At 45.1% G+C, this 15,776-nt stretch overlaps 1 protein-coding gene across 1 annotated transcript in view; it reads right to left on the reverse strand.

Annotated features, from left to right (window-relative positions):
• The window catches only part of LOC139645407 (probable E3 ubiquitin-protein ligase HECTD4), a 46,435-nt gene that overhangs the window by 19,279 nt on the left and 11,380 nt on the right, over positions 1 to 15,776 (reverse strand). The window contains exons 10-46 of the mRNA XM_071521104.1: positions 14,526 to 14,639; positions 14,265 to 14,405; positions 13,939 to 14,174; positions 13,697 to 13,839; positions 13,498 to 13,568; positions 13,290 to 13,395; positions 13,024 to 13,144; positions 12,787 to 12,915; positions 12,219 to 12,343; positions 11,880 to 12,033; positions 11,674 to 11,777; positions 11,368 to 11,572; positions 11,126 to 11,245; positions 10,889 to 10,993; positions 10,603 to 10,766; positions 10,179 to 10,424; positions 9,881 to 10,073; positions 9,127 to 9,231; positions 8,944 to 9,032; positions 8,658 to 8,830; positions 8,073 to 8,208; positions 7,832 to 7,976; positions 7,084 to 7,250; positions 6,661 to 6,807; positions 6,358 to 6,542; positions 4,285 to 4,438; positions 3,915 to 4,195; positions 3,471 to 3,660; positions 3,289 to 3,370; positions 2,959 to 3,161; positions 2,411 to 2,546; positions 2,033 to 2,215; positions 1,717 to 1,881; positions 1,441 to 1,610; positions 847 to 962; positions 553 to 656; positions 254 to 415 (exon numbers count right to left, since the gene is read on the reverse strand). Of these exons, the coding sequence (XP_071377205.1) occupies positions 254 to 415; positions 553 to 656; positions 847 to 962; positions 1,441 to 1,610; positions 1,717 to 1,881; positions 2,033 to 2,215; positions 2,411 to 2,546; positions 2,959 to 3,161; positions 3,289 to 3,370; positions 3,471 to 3,660; positions 3,915 to 4,195; positions 4,285 to 4,438; positions 6,358 to 6,542; positions 6,661 to 6,807; positions 7,084 to 7,250; positions 7,832 to 7,976; positions 8,073 to 8,208; positions 8,658 to 8,830; positions 8,944 to 9,032; positions 9,127 to 9,231; positions 9,881 to 10,073; positions 10,179 to 10,424; positions 10,603 to 10,766; positions 10,889 to 10,993; positions 11,126 to 11,245; positions 11,368 to 11,572; positions 11,674 to 11,777; positions 11,880 to 12,033; positions 12,219 to 12,343; positions 12,787 to 12,915; positions 13,024 to 13,144; positions 13,290 to 13,395; positions 13,498 to 13,568; positions 13,697 to 13,839; positions 13,939 to 14,174; positions 14,265 to 14,405; positions 14,526 to 14,639 (5,570 nt within the window). The remainder of the gene's footprint in view (positions 1 to 253; positions 416 to 552; positions 657 to 846; positions 963 to 1,440; positions 1,611 to 1,716; positions 1,882 to 2,032; positions 2,216 to 2,410; positions 2,547 to 2,958; positions 3,162 to 3,288; positions 3,371 to 3,470; positions 3,661 to 3,914; positions 4,196 to 4,284; positions 4,439 to 6,357; positions 6,543 to 6,660; positions 6,808 to 7,083; positions 7,251 to 7,831; positions 7,977 to 8,072; positions 8,209 to 8,657; positions 8,831 to 8,943; positions 9,033 to 9,126; positions 9,232 to 9,880; positions 10,074 to 10,178; positions 10,425 to 10,602; positions 10,767 to 10,888; positions 10,994 to 11,125; positions 11,246 to 11,367; positions 11,573 to 11,673; positions 11,778 to 11,879; positions 12,034 to 12,218; positions 12,344 to 12,786; positions 12,916 to 13,023; positions 13,145 to 13,289; positions 13,396 to 13,497; positions 13,569 to 13,696; positions 13,840 to 13,938; positions 14,175 to 14,264; positions 14,406 to 14,525; positions 14,640 to 15,776) is intronic.

Raw genomic sequence — 15,776 nt, forward strand, 5'->3', positions numbered from 1 at the left:
TTTTTGCCCAAATATAGGCCTAATTACCTAGAGGGTTTCTGTGATGATAATAACACAATTTTTTTTTCGCGGGGCGGGGGGCGGGGGCGGATATCGGCCGATTAATCGGCTATCGGCTTTTTCCTGCTCCAAACTATTGTTATTATATCGGCCTTTAAAAATCCACTATCGGTCGACCTCTAGTGCTTACCTCATCAATCGATGTTCAACATACTGACAGAGGAAATGCTAATGCAAGAGTCAATGTGCCCACCTGAACTGGTACAGGGGAGGTGGCGTAGATGAAGGTGCCCCTGGGCAGCCCTCCTCCAGCACTGGGATCAGCCAGGAAGGTGACGGAGGTCAGACGGGAGGAGAACATGCAGGCACGGACTGGAGGGAACACTCTGGACGGACACCAGGTGATTTCCTTGGGCTGGTGAGGCAGATGTAGGAGAGGGTAAGCACATCAACTGCAAATATAAATGTGTATCATCTATCAAAATGTCTTTGTATGTTTTTTATGTCCTCAATTAGATTTATGTCAGATCAATGAATTGTGGCAACCCCCACCTGGCGCCTGTCTGTCTGTAGTGGTGGGGGTGGCGGGCGAGCGCAGTCCCGGTACAGCATCCTCACTCTCTCACACTGAGCCTCTACCATGCCAAGACGCTCCCCTGCACAAGACGACAGAATGCTATTAGACACACAGTTGCCAACAGTGTACGAGTTTACCCAGACAAACGATGCTCCTGCAGAAATGACAGGTCATGCTGCTTTATGTCAGAGTCTAAATAAATTATATTGTATTGGAGAGGTTGTGGGTGGTTGAATGACTTGACATATTAGTATATCACTAACACTCACCAGGGCTGCATTCCTGGGCAACCAGGTTGAGCACCTCCACAGCAGCAGGACACTGCTGGATAAACTCCTCACAGAAGGAGCTATCCTCCAGGAGCTGGGCCATCACCAGGCATGCCCTGAGAAAACAGTCAAGAACCATTGACTATGTTCATCCTTGATTTTTGCTATCAAATTTCCTGCATGTTTAAACCATTTTAAACACACAATTCAAGTTTGTTTGTACAGCAAGTAATCACAGTTACAGTCTCAAAGGGCTGCAGATGGCCACATTTTAACGCAGTAAATGAAAAACGGCCCCCACCAACCTTAAACCCTCAATGAGAACAAGGGAAAAAAAAACACAAAATGGAAGAAACCTTGGGAAGGGCTTCATAGAAAGGGATCACCCTTCCAGGACTGTCAGGTGTGCAGTGGGTGCCCAGAGTGAGCAAACAAAGAGTAAATATTGCTCACAAAGCAGAACATAAAATAGAATATATAAATAGATAGAATATGAGCACCGCTATCGACATCCAGATCGGGCACAGGGACATCAACACCATCTCGTTCAGATATTTGGTAGGGGAGTTCATACATATAGCAGTGTTTACTAACCTGGTTCTGATTTCAGCCAGCAAGCGTACTGCGGCCATAACGGGGCTGGAGCCGTCTCCTGTGGCGGGGAGAGAAGTGTGGATGGAGAGACTGCCCTCCTGTGGCAAAAGCATCGACTGTACCGCTTGCACCACCTTCTCAGTGATGGACAGCTTATAGAGGGGGAGAGCCTGTGGGGGTGAGAAGAGAGTGAGAAAGGGAGACAAGGGAGTTTCAGGCTGCTATTTTACATCAAAGGAGGGACTGCAGAGTTGTGTTTGATGCTGAATCTCTTACCTCAGATCTGGGTGTACAGAGGCGAGATATAGGCACTGTCAGGATGTCTGAGGCTTTGCAAGCTCTCCTGTACTCGCAAGAAGGGAACTTGACAGTAGCAATGCCCTCCTGCTCATTGATAGACATAACGACGCCCACACTGCCAAGCACTCCTTTACCTACCACCTGCAGAGCAGAGAGATCAAAAGGAAACGCTCACATTCCTCTGCTTTCAGAATAAATTGTGATGTCAGTTATTATCTGGGATGTGAATTACAGCACATTTGGGTCAATATCTAAGTATGTCATTTGCACTGATTTGTCTCTCTTAACCCACCTGGACCTCGGAACCGATCTTAATGGTTTCTTTGAAGCCCCCAAGGGCGCAGAGTGCAGCCACAGCCTGCCTGCCAATGGCCTGCAGCTTAGCCAGTTTCCTGCCACTGCTGCTCCCATTCTCCAGAATACTCTCAGCGTATTTCCCCAGCTGAGGGATAAACATCAGCGCCCGGGAAAGCACCTAGCACAAACCCCAAGTGAGAAAGCATTGTGTTCAAGAGAAAGAGCATCATATAGCATTAAATACAACTGAAACTGAATATAAATTGTTGGCCACTTATAAGCACCTGTAGAAACCTGTAGCAAAAAAACTCAATCAGTTGTCACTACTAAGTATGAACATTGTTCTGGAGTTAGAAGAATGATAGTCAATTACCTTTTCAGCAGTGCTGGTCCAGATCTGAGCGGTGTTGGACTCAGGGGCAGTGAGCAGGCTATGCAGCAAAGCGATAACCTCAGCAGCCATACTGTTGGCAACATGGCCGCTGATAAACGGCCTGACAGGGTCCGACCTGAACAAGGTAGGGTTAGGAGTCAGATCTGCTCACAACCACCATCATGTTTGACCATCATAATATACAGGGATTTAAAAAAAAAAAAAAAAACTATGCAAATATAATGCATATGGTGTCACATGTCAGAAGCAACTTTGTAATAAAGGTTAAGGATTAAGTAAAATAACATAAGATAAGATGAAACCCTTGGGGGAAATTGGGTCATTGTAGCAGTAAAAGTAATGGGATAGGAGAGGATGCAGCATGGAAAAATACACCTTATCAAATAAAATCACTTTATAGATGCCCATAGCATATGTACAGAATATGCCATCTGGATAAGAACATTACCAGCTGTCCCTTCTCAAAAGCTCCAGGACGGATGTAAAAAAGCTAGTAACTATAAAACTAGTAATTACGGTTTAGTTACCTGGCCAGGTCAGCGTTCCTGTCCCTACAAACAGCAGTCTGAGCAGTTTTCTTCTTGTCACCAGTGGTGATGCCTCCAGCAGTCTCCTGGGCCAGAGCCTCCACAGGCGGGCCCACACTCACTATCAGCCCAGACTGGGCCCACTTGTTGGCCTTTCTCAGGGCAGCAGACGCCTCCTCTGTGATGACCTCACAGCTCCCACTCTAGGAGGGGTTTGAGAAGGGACAGTAGAGATTAGGGTGGCACCTGGAATCAAACTATCCACACTATTGTTGATATTGCGAGGCTAAGCTTTTAACTTCTGGGTAATTGTCTTGTCAATACCCTAACCTTGGTCATGTCTCTGTCCATCTTCACCACCTTTTCCATGTTGGCTCCAGTACCAAGACGAAAGGGACGTCCTTCTGAGCTACTGCATGTTGGAGAGGGCAGAAGAGCACTCATGTCAGAGAAACCCTGAGTAAGTTTGCTCATGTGAAATAAAAACAATGATATATTAGTGGCAGTCTTACCTGAGAAGTGGCTGTAGGACCTCATGAGATGACTGGTCTTCCCTCTTGTGGATAAAGATTGATAGCTTGCCATCGACAGCCTCTCCCTCCTCCCCAACATCTTTATCTGATTTTAGAGCTCCTTTGGAACTGGCACGGGACAGGCTGGTGTCTGGCTCAGAGGAGCTGGGGGAGAGCAGGGTCTGGCAGCCTGGGAGGGCATGGTGTAAATAAGAGGGTTAGCAGGGAGAGTGACCTCATGACTAGGGCTATCCTTCATAATGCTGGCTTCTAGAGTTTAGCATGTTTTTGGCACTAGAAGTTAAAGACTTTTCAACTTAAGAGCACTGCACTTACAAGAGCCACGACCAGCACTTCCCCAAAGCATTTGTTTGGTACTGCTAGCTAAAATAAAGAGGTGCCTGGTGAACACAGACGCTAAAGTGTCAAGCCAAAGAGACCAACCTGGTACTACATAGTCTGCCAGCTTGGCCAGCAGCAAGGCAGCGATACGAGAGGCAGGGTCACTAGCGTCCTGTTGCTCAGCATCCAGTGTGTTGATGGAGTAGCTCCATGAGGGTAGGGCCACGTTCCCACAGTCCTCTACACTCATGAGGGGCAGGGCAGCTCGACATAACTGTAGGATGATGAGTACCAGCTTTGGAGAGGGTCTCTGGTCCAGCAGCAGAGACAAGAGCTTAGACACACAGGCTGGCTGGCTCAGGATAGCCTTCCCTATGTGGCTCCTGGAATACAAAGCAAAAAAAATGTATACATATATAATAATAACCACAATATGAAGCTATTTTTTCCAACAATATTGATGGAACTTTACCTGGAAAGGTCATTGAGCAGACTCAGCACATCCTGTAAGGCATCGTTGCCTGCTGCCTGGTTCCCACAGCACTCTGTGGCTCGGGCCAGGTGATTGGTCAGCAGGCTGGACACCTGCCGTGCCAGACCAGAGTGTACTGCATCTGTAGAACCACCTTGGAAGAGAAATAGGAAACATTACTGAGCTATCATTACAAGTACCAATTCCTGCACAGCATGCAACCTTTTCATCTGACAACGTGAAGAAAACATTAACATTCTTTAAGTGCACCATCAGAAAAGTTATTCTTGCCTGATATGCCCTAGTTTCTGAATTCCTTTTCCGACTCAACATCTGCTGAGCTTGCCTACCTCTCACACATTCTACGTATTTTTCTGTGTCTTTGTTCTGTTAGGCTGGGGATGCACTAGACAACTATTGCTCCGATTTTAGCCAGGATTCACAATCGGGCCGAGTCTGTCCTGGTCTGCACTAGTCTGCAGATTTTGGGGCCGTCGGCGTGGCCAGTTGGCACAGAAAATCTATAAGTGTATGAGGGGTACAGACTCTAATCGACAAGTGTGTGAGGGGAACAGACTCTAATCTCTTGCCTCCCGACATGAGTCGGAGCCACTACGATTACATCAAACATGTTTGATTTTTACAAGCGGAATCTGGGCGCAGTCGGGTAGTGTGTACTCGTCAACAACTCAAATGCGAATGGATCCCGTCAATAGCCAATGAAAAACTATGAAGCTATGCCATAACAAGCCAATACGGTGTTTAGCCCACACCAAGGAGCAATCAACTAGTTAATTCTTCATACAATAAATTTATAGATAGGCCTACCAATCTTTCTGGTACCAAGGCACACAGGAAAAAAATACAGGGAAGACTCAATTATTGATTCCACAAAACCTTGGCTGCCAGATGCCGATTTTAGACCAGAAAATCAGGTTTTATAATTATTATTTATTAGCCTACATGTCCGGTTGGTAGTCCTGACCAGACAATGTAAATGCACAGTCCGTTTTGCAACATAATCATCTGGCACTGTAGCCAACATCGCCTACAAACATTCTCAGCTCCCACTTCATAGCTTTGGCTCCGTTATGTAGCAACAGGTATTTGATTCACATTTGCTACTCGCCGTATGGTCTGTGCAGTCCATACTGACTTCCACACCTTTATGTAAATGTGTTTTGGGTCTGTGTATTTTTTGGTAATTCTATTTTCCTCCCTCTCTGCTTCTCTCTCTCCTTTCCGCTTTCCAGGCCTTGATGGTGCTGAAAGACGCACAGCTCTATATTCAGGTTGCACTCCCAAAATGGGCTTTTTTAATTTTTGTTATTTTATTTTCTGTTTTACAAAGGAGAAAGGGAAAATCAAGTCCTTTGTAAATGTTGTATCTGCCGTTTCTCACCAGGAAAACGGACAATGCCTTGTATATTTCGGTTTTCCATTTTTGGATTTTGAAATGAAAATTAAATCATCATTCGTTTTCCATTGTTTATTTTCGGTTTCTGAAAAGAAAATAGAATGACCATGCAGATGGTCTTTATTCCATGCAGATGGTGGCGCAACAACAACAACAAGCTCTAGTACGCTACCCATAAAAATGTATAATGTGAATTTATATCTATGCTGTATCCCCGTGTCTGCTTTGCTACCGGCATCTCATAGCGTACCGCGAGAGCTCGTGTTTTCATGTGAGTTTGGTGGTTCAGTTGCAGTGACAAGTCGAGTAGTGTGTGGTCCCTCATCTGGCGTAGTCGTTAAGTGTGTGACCCCCAGTTTTTCAGTCGTCATAAAAAAATCTGCAGAAACCAGTCGGTTAGTGTATACGCCCAGTCTTTTCATAATCTGTTGGGATTTTAAAAGTTGTGTGGTGTATCCCCAGCCTTAGGTGGTAGGATCTGCAAAACATGGACTCCTCCTGAGAGAAATACTAATGTGCTTTTCTAAATACTGTGTTTTTTGCGGGCAGTGTCAAAACAATATAACATGATATATTCTGCTTGATAGTTGTTTATATATAAAATCCCTTTACAGTGAGCAGTTACGAGGAGTAAGCACTTCCCAAACTTGACGTACCTTCCACCTTCTCCCACTCAATACAGCGGTTGGCCAGCACCTGGAAAGCAGCCCAGGCCATGGTGGCCACCTTCTGCTTCTTGGTCTGCTTCTCGTTTGAGCTGCATTCCCTCTGACCACTCAGGCTACATAGACGGTCCATAAGCTGGACCAGGCCGCTCCGAACTAAGCACTGCTCCTCACTCCTATGGTAACACAGAGATGACAAATGAGAGGTAATAGGAGACTGGGGATGGTAAGGTCTAGCAATACAGAAACAAATTAAGACATGGACAATCTAAAAGTCAAGATGAATTCTCTTGCCTGGTGTAGGGGATTGTGCAAAGCATGCCAATACTATTGGCACAAGCGATGGGGTAGCGAGCACATAGTGACACTACAGACGTCATGGTCTCCCCAAAGGCCTCCTGCACCTGCTCTACCATTCCACCACAGGTCAGCTCTTCAATCCTGCACAGATGGCACACACACAGACATTGTATTTTGAGTAACCAAACACCATCAAACATTGTTACACCCTCAAAAGTTAAAAATATTGTAATATGTTGGCCATATTGCCCAGCCTTCACTAGAATTTTCGGACGTTGCGAGTACATGATATTTCATGATATTGAATTTTTTCTTGTTGTAGGAGCTGCAGCTAACTGAATGTAAGGGAAACATTGCCTATTTCACATTTACTGTATGAACGCTCACTAATCAAACACGCTGGTGTACTGCTCTTACCTTGGGCCACCTTGCAACACCATGGTGACGGGCCCCACCAGGTGGGTGACCCCACCCACTCTGACAGCAGCCGTAAGCAGCTCCCTCATATGAACAAGGGCCTGCTTCCGCGTGCTGCCACGTCGCCAGCGTGTCTGTGCAGCAGACAGGAAACTGCTACTGGACACCTGCAATGAATCAACATTTTCCACATGAAGTTAAAAAAACAAATACAGACTCTGTGCAGTCCCACAGCACATTTGCTCTTTTGTGAGCTACAGCTAGCTAGCTAAAAATTATTTCAAAATGCATTGTCAAAGTGAAAATATTAGTCATAATCCATGTTACACATGTGAATTGTGAACTATAATATACATAAAAAAAACAGAAAACATAAAGGGCATTTTCCCTCAAACGTTGTCATGAGTAGTCAAAGACAGCATAGTTCTTTCTGAATATGAGAAGAAGATTTGTGTTGTGTGAAAATTCACAGGTAATGTGTGAAGATTAAATCTTCACAGTAGAATTTTTACTTTCTTTTATTAAGTATACTGCTACATAAATAAATTACAGACATGATTTGTAAAACATGATTTTCTCAAGTGCTGGAAACCGTGATGAAGGTTAATTGTGCACAGCTATAAAGGATTGAAGCATCTGACACCTCAAAGACTGACTGTAATTTACCTCTTGATGCCCATGGAGCTACAGAAATCAGAGGAACAGAAATCACTGGCGCAGTGCAGTGAGTGAAAGGCAAGACACTTACAGCCTGATCAGGTGTAGTGCCAATAAAGGCAAAGAGCTGTCCCAGCAGCACACTGTATGTTGGCTTGTCACGGCTGTCCTCAATGGCCAGCGACTGTAGCAGGGTGAAGGAGCTGCTGCGGTGACTTGTAGGGTGGTGTCGCCTCCTTGAGGTAAAGAAACAAGTAAAGGAATAAATTCCCATTCCATTCACTCCTATGAATCTGTATCACTGAAGCTATCAAACAATGATTGACAAATACCTTTGGGGGGCATGTGTAAACTCCAAGTCCTGGTTGGCGATCATCTCTAAGTCGGAGGGAGCAGACATGCTGCGCAGGAAGACTGGCTGCTTCACCATGGGGATCACTGTCTTGGTGTCCGACACAGACTTACAGGCTGACACAAAAGATGAAAAGAATTACAGTAATTGCCTGAACACTCAAGCTCAACACCACTCAGTCTCCCTTGATTGAATCTGCATGAAATGTGGTAACTATGCTGTAAATCACAGATGTCTTAGGGAAATAATACCTCCCACTCAGGCAGGAATTGATAACTGCGTAAAAATAAGGTCATGAAATATTATCTTATAAATCAGCTGTCAATTGCAATCCGCAAAAAATGGCAAAATTGGAGAGACAAGGTTGCTGCATAAGTCCATAAGGTGACATACACATCAAGTTTAATATCAAGTATGTAAATGATCTCTAAATTATGAGCCGTTACAATAGCAACAATAACGTGATACTTTATTGATCCACATAGGGGAAATGTTGTCTTTTTGCTTGCATGCTCAAAGGAGCTCAGAGAGTCAGACGTAAAACAGATTATAAGATGATGTGTACCTGGCCCTGGTGTGCCAGCAGGTGTGGTCGTCAGGCTTCTGCAATGTGGAGCGATGGTGACGTGGAGCAGAAGCTCAGTGCGGTTCATCAGGCTCCTCACCAGGGCTTTGGTTTTGGCCAGTGGGGTGCTACTTCTTAGGTGCATGGAGTTCACCTCCTGGAAGAATTTCTCCCTGTTGGTGCAGATACATCAAGTTATGGCATTGAGTGAGGCATGGAGTGAGTACTTCACTGAGATGATGCCTACTGTTACTGTTAAGTACTAGCATAATTTGAAATTAATTACCTCAGTGCAAGGACAACATTTTCCAAATCACTGAAATCAAGTGGGACCTCCTTCAGGGAGCAAAGCAATTCCAGCTCCTTAATTTTGTTCTGGTAAATGAAACAATAAATCATGAGCATCACGGCACATGGTAGTAATAATCTCTAGAGAATGAGTTGTAGTGTGTATGGGGCAGCTTTGTACCTCAAAGAAGTGGTAGTCGTGAAAGAAAGGAGCGTTGTTCTCCAGCTTTCCCTGCTGGGCCTCCTCTACCTCATTCTGCCACTTCTGTTCCAATTCTGCTACACTCTGGAAGACGACACAGAAGATAGTTGGACACAGATAAAACTTCCACTCTTTGGTGCTGTTCAGATTGGTAGCCTGAATTTCTATCTAGCCAAGCTTCTCGTCAACCTCAACCTAATTTTTTAAATTGACATGCCAACTCTAATTATTTATTCATTGCTCTCATATTCCCTTACTTTCAAGGTTAAATTTCATAATAAGATCAATTTATTTTATACGGAATAAACAATGTGTTGTCTACAATTTAAACATCTCACAGATTTCTTATTGTCATGTCAACTACAGCCTAAGCATTAGAGATGTAATTATAAGGTAACGTAAATAGGTCCAGAATAGTTAAGCCTGGCCTATTATAACTAATTCTTAATATACAGCTATGCAACAACACCATGCAAAAATAAATTCCTCATTAATTCTAGGGCTCTGTTTATTCCCAATTGCCATTAGGAGATATTTTAACAAGCAAAGAGTTTTAAAAACCTTTATTTTTATAGCTGCCTTACATGTTTCATGCCTTCATCTGGGATAAATAGGCAGACAGACAAACATGCATAGTGTGCACAGTCTTCCATGACTGGCTAGCCAACATATTTTAGAGCATTTCACAGCTTTTGTTAAATCCTTGTTATGCAACTGTCTGACAGCACTTTACCTGCAGCTGACGCTCCATTGCATTGATCTTCTTGAAGGTCTCAGCCATGATCTTACAGACCAGGTCGTACTCCTCTGCGTGCTCCTCACGATACTGGTAGTTGACGAGTGACTGAAGGGCGTCCACCAGGGTTAGATGTTTTATCACACATGACACTATAACCTCCTCCATGACATCTGGCCTGATTACCTCCCTAACAGAAAAAAAAAAGTGGTTGAGGATAAATGCTTTGGACATGCGTAGGGTAAAGAAGAGAACGGTAAAGAGTCTTGTAATATATAACTCCACAGTATATTACTTGATGCTGGGACGGAACTGCGGTCGAGCCCTTCCAGACACCTCTCGTAGCCTGCCCATGATGCCTGGAGGCAGGCGGATACGAGGCAGGTCAAAGTATGTCCCTGGCATGAGGCCTGGGGGTGGGATGAGCACATCGGAGGGGTAGGTGAACTCCCTGTCCTCTTCAATAGTGAGTGGCAGGGGCGATGGGCTGGGCGTAAGAGCTGGAGAAATTGCACCGTTTGCCTCCACCTGCCACTGACACCTGAGGAAATAAAGGTTGTCACCAATCTGCCATCCTCAGTTCTTATCAAAAGCTTTTTACATTTTTTTTCCCTGTGGATGATATACAGTGATGCAATAGTATTTGCTAAAAATTATAGCAGTTTAGCTGTGTCCCACTACATACTGTTAAAGAATATGTACTAATTTAGCTGTGTCACCTTTGGAGCAGCTTTGAGCAGAGCAAATCATGGCAGGCTTCCTCCTCTCTCGTCACCTCTGGCCCATTATATAGGATGCGGAGCATCGAGCAGGCCAGCACTGACAGACCCAGTGCTAGGTCTGCCAGGAAGGGGAGGCCTCCAGAGACATCCTCAGATGACTCCTGAAAACACAGAGCAAACAACATATTTAAAATTAGCTGTGGCAGATCATATTCCAAACTGCTACTATGAAACCAATGGCAGGCACAGAAGCTTGGAGCATGCCAATGTGTCCACACTTTACCTGAGCTCTGACAGTGCAGGAGAATCCCCACATGGCTTTATCGGGGGTGTTGTGTTCACGTCCGCTCCTCATCTCAAAGGAGAAGGTCACGGTATCACCCTCAACCTACAGCAAGAAATGGAAAAGGCTGTAGCACCTCAAGACTGTGTATGTGCTCTGTGAGTGTGTCTGTGTGTGTGTGTGTGTGTTTGTGCTGTGTATCTGTCTGAAAGCAGTGTTTTCAACAGCTTCTTTTACCTTAACAAGGTCTTTGGGCCAACCTGTCCCCAGGACACTGCGACTGCCGTAACCCAGTGTGTTTCCTCCGTACTCTGTTACTTTGCGGCTATTGGTGTTTGGGCCGGCATAGATAACCAACTGAAACATCAGAAACTACCTTCAATACAGAATCCCTCCACCCAGAGATTTGCTATGCTTGAGCAACACACACAGTAAAGCTATGCATTGTGCAAACAGTCAGTGTGAGTGAGAGTGAGTACCTTGTCATAATCATACTGCGAGGAGCAGCGGGAGTCAAAGCGGAGGTACAGGCAGCGGGCTCCTGGGATGTGTACCGTCTCCTTGAATTTATAGTTGTCTCGCACCGGGTGCACCGTCTCCACTGTCTTCCCAGCAGCCCATGGGGCAGGGATCTTCAGTCCAGTCAGGAAACCCGGCTCCTCACGTTCATCGAGGATTCTAAAGCTAAGGATAGGGATAGAAAATAAATCACACAAATTATTATAGAAAACCGAGATTATGACAGATATAAAAATGCGTTCATAATGGACCTTCAGAAAACTTACTTGTCCTCAGCAGTAGATGCCTTTGCCCCCTGCCCTAAGGAGCCACCCATAGGTGGAGGCTCCTCAGTGAAAAGTGGAGACTGGGTCTTAAGTAACAGGGCAGTCTGAAAAACAGACAATGAATAAACTGATGACTGCTTTCCTAACTCAAGATTTTTATATAAAGCAAGAAAACCATTGTCTCTTGGATTGAGCAGGAGTCCAACCTGGCTGGTGTAGAGGACTAGCTGGACCAGCTGAGGCATGAGGGCGTCAGCTAGTGTGAGGGTCTGCAGGTTGGGGTGCATCAGAGAGGTGAGCAGCACTGGCAGCAGGTGCCCCAGCATGGTGGCCTTGGTTACCTGTTCCAGGCCTTTCAACCTGGGGATAACAAGCGGGCAAATATTGAATGGAAGGTAGGAGGGCTACCTACAAGTCACTGCCTAATTCAGAAAGTTCTTACACGTTAGGCAGAAAAACAGATGACAGATATGAAACATGGGAGAAAAAGAGGCCAACAGTTAAGAGAGAAAACAAAGGTAAAAGAGGTGTGGTAAAAAGTTCACCTGGTTTCTCTGTCAGGGATGTCACTGTTGATGAGAGCTGTGGTCACTTGCTGCAGGGTCTCCAGCACCTCATCACACCCCACCAGGATCTTGGTGGCTAGGGACAGGATGCTGCTCTGCAGCTCCTGGGAAACACACACAGAACATGCCCACACTTCCGTAACACTGCCTCCAAGTTTTTCCAGTAGATAGCATCCCTTCTTTAAATATCAGAATTGCACACATACAATTAATCATAACTTTACCCTTATGTTAGAGGTAACAACCAAACAAACAATATAGCAGCACAATCTGGGCTGTTGATTTACAGAGGAGATTGTGTTCTGCTTTGGTTCTTTCATCAATAACCATGATTATCAATACTTAGAAACAACACATGCTTGGTATAGAGACAGCAAGTATTGTAGCGGCTATTGATACAACTGCAGTAAAATCAAATTACTATGCAGTGCCGTAAAAGAACATCCGTGTCCCGTTGCTCCTTTTTTTGGATTGCTCTCTCATCGAGACTGGCAGACGGACTCCACGTGGACAAACAGAGGTAGGGGTATTTAAAGGGGATGTTTACCTGTACCTTCATTGTTTCCCCTTGTAGGGAGCTGTCACTGTCGTCATTGTCATCTGGGCGGATTAAAATGGTGTTACTGAGGAGGTGGTTCTGAACAGCCATGAGGTAGCGCAGACTAGGTGAGACCACCTAACAGAGAAGAAAAAGCATCTCAAGTCAGTATGAATGCAATCTAACAAAACACGTGTTCTTAGTCAGCACAGATGACATTTAGTGCTGCTAAACTGATATGCATACTGGCACAGTGGAGAGCAGCTTCTGGAAGTCATCCCTGGCAACAGTCTGACATTTGGTGATAAGGAGGCAGGATTCCCGGACAACAGTCTTCAGAATACAATGCAGTAGCTCATCACTCAGTCTGTAAGGGTAAAACAGAGAGACAATTATATCACAAGAGGGAACAAACTAAAAGTATCAAGCTATGATGTGAAATTGTTCTGTGCTGGTTAGTGAAAGGTATGGGAGCTTATTTTGTAGCCTGGAGTTAGAGGGAGAAGGCAGACCTGTAGTGGTCGTCATCTTCACTCCCAAATCTATTCTTCTGCAGTTGGTCAGCCAAGTTGGTAAGGATGACATCACGAAGCTGGGACAGCCCACTGTTCCTTTCACCTAAGGATCACACACAAGCACACATCATTAAACACATACCTCGTATTCACCACAAAACACGGTAGAATCAGTGGAGTTAAAATCAGCATTTTCAATACTCACCTTCGGTTAGAACCAACTTCAGCAGCTTGTTGAGTTCAGCCTCCCCCTGATACAACGTATTCAGGCCCGAGCTACAGAGATAGAGAGGTGTGAAACAAAAGACAGTCCATTTAACATCATTATCCAACACATGTGGACTTTATGCATTGTTTGTGTAATTTATGTTCTGTAATTGTGCATTCTGACATGTTGGACCTACCTGATGGCCAGGCACACCTCTCTCTGGATCTCTGCTCCTATCTGATCCACTGGGGCCATGAGCAGCTGCCACAGGAGTAGGCCTGAACGACGCACACTTTCCCTGTTCTGCTCCGACTGGGGGTTGAAAAACCTGAACACCACCTGGAGAAGATGGATATCAAAGAAAAGAAAGAGTCAGAAAAAGGAAAACAGGAGACTCATTTTCCATGCAAACTGTCACCAGCTGCACCTGAAACCGACCTGAAACACCACCAAGATGCAACGGATGATGCAGGTATCTCCGTTGACCATGGCCTTCTCCATGATGTCACAGATGCTGCTGAAGTGGCGGGCCTCAATTGGGTGCTGTTTACCCAGTAGAGCACCCAGGGGCAGGCTGTTGCTGCTGGCCGCCAACAGGTTGAGCTGGTGGATACACATGGCACCTACGTGATGAAGCAGCTGGTTGATCACCTCTCCAGTGGCCACAGTCTCCTCTGTGGAAGAACACAGTTAGCGGGTGATCAAATCTCTGACTTAACCTCACACAAAGAACATCTGGTGGTTTCAAGAGCACTTTTGTCTACCTTTGGGTTCTTTGATGACATGGCTGACGCCGAGCCTATGGCACACATGATGGAAGGCTTGGTTCCCAGGGTTGCACCACTGGTCCATGTAATCACTGGAGCAGGTCCAGATCAAATTGTTCAGGGCATCATAACAGGCTCCTACAAACCCACAGGATACAGAACTGAATGTCAGTTATACTGACACCGTATTGTGACTATCCTCTGTGAGTTCACAGAGGATAACACAAAACAGCAAAATGCAGTAAAAGTGGAGCTTACCCAGTCCTGCCACCTGGGCACCCCTGCCTAGAGAACTGCCAGGGGCATCAATGAGGTCCGCACGGCTGCTGAACTGACCGTCAGCCAGGTTAAAGACCAGGCTGGAGGCTAGAACTGACCAAAATGAAAAGAAAAGCTTCATGAATCAACTCATCATTGATAACATTTTACAAAGTATCAGGGTTCCTACACATTTTGGCCAAACGTTTCCATCACTATTCCATTACCTACAATCAGGGTCAAAAATTAACACCTGCCACCTGACAAATGTGGGTGATTTTGAGCAGTGGCTGGTAAATTTGTTAGGTCCATCAACCACTGTGGCAAGTGAACAAAGTTTGCCCAAATGGGGGAAATATGAAGTCACCAGATAGAAGACCCTTTACGAAGCTCCCTCAATGATGTTTATGTACTGCCCTCTGTTACTGTCCAATATGCCTTTTTTTTAGCCCTGCGGCAGCAGGGGCTCTTTGGATCGCATTATCGGTCGGCCGCTCTGTTCACCACTTTTGGTCACGTGGGTGGAAGTGTGCCGCAGGGAGTTAGACTGCAGACTCTCCATCGCCCCTGGGCAACGTACTTAACAACGTTGTTTCAACAAATAATTTTGATACGAAATGTTGTTGCCAAGGAAAACATTAAATAGGGCAGCCTCACCGCCCACTTCGTCAGTTTAGCTTGTCTACCCTAAGGCTAGATAAGACTTTCAAACTGGAAGCGGAATGTGGCAACATTGTTGGAGTTAAGAGGCCAGCAGACAGATAATAAGACAGGTGGTGCATTGCAGCAAGTGAAGGAAGAGACATTGGGGCCAAAGAGAAAAAAAAAACATAACAATATTTCAATGAGAAGTGGCGACATGACGAACAAGGCAAGATGCTCGGCTGGCTGGTTGTCAAACCGTCTGGCCAAACCATGTACCATTATCATATTTGGCCTTTAACACTGATTTTAAAAAGTGGCTGGTAAAAAACATGTGAGTGGCTGGTAGAGTTTAGGAATCTACCAGACACACTAGCTAGTGGATCAAAAGGTTGCCTATAATGACCTTGACCAATGTTCGTAATTGTCTATGTTCAAATGGTCCATTTTTTGGATAGCTTTAATTATCATCACTTGAGACCTCAGTAAGTAATCAGACTGTAATCAGAACATTTGTTATTTGTGTTATTATTCATTCAAAAAGGCACCAAGATCTACCAGCAGCCAAGCTTAACGTGAAATGCTTGGCTGGTCAAAAAAAAAAAAAAT

The sequence above is a fragment of the Centroberyx affinis genome, unplaced genomic scaffold (assembly GCF_046629955.1).
Source record: "Centroberyx affinis isolate AG114_WGS23_722 - 3 ecotype Tasmania unplaced genomic scaffold, CSIRO-AGI_Caff_v1 ptg000859l_1, whole genome shotgun sequence".
In the NCBI taxonomy this organism is placed as follows: Eukaryota; Metazoa; Chordata; class Actinopteri; order Beryciformes; family Berycidae; genus Centroberyx; species Centroberyx affinis.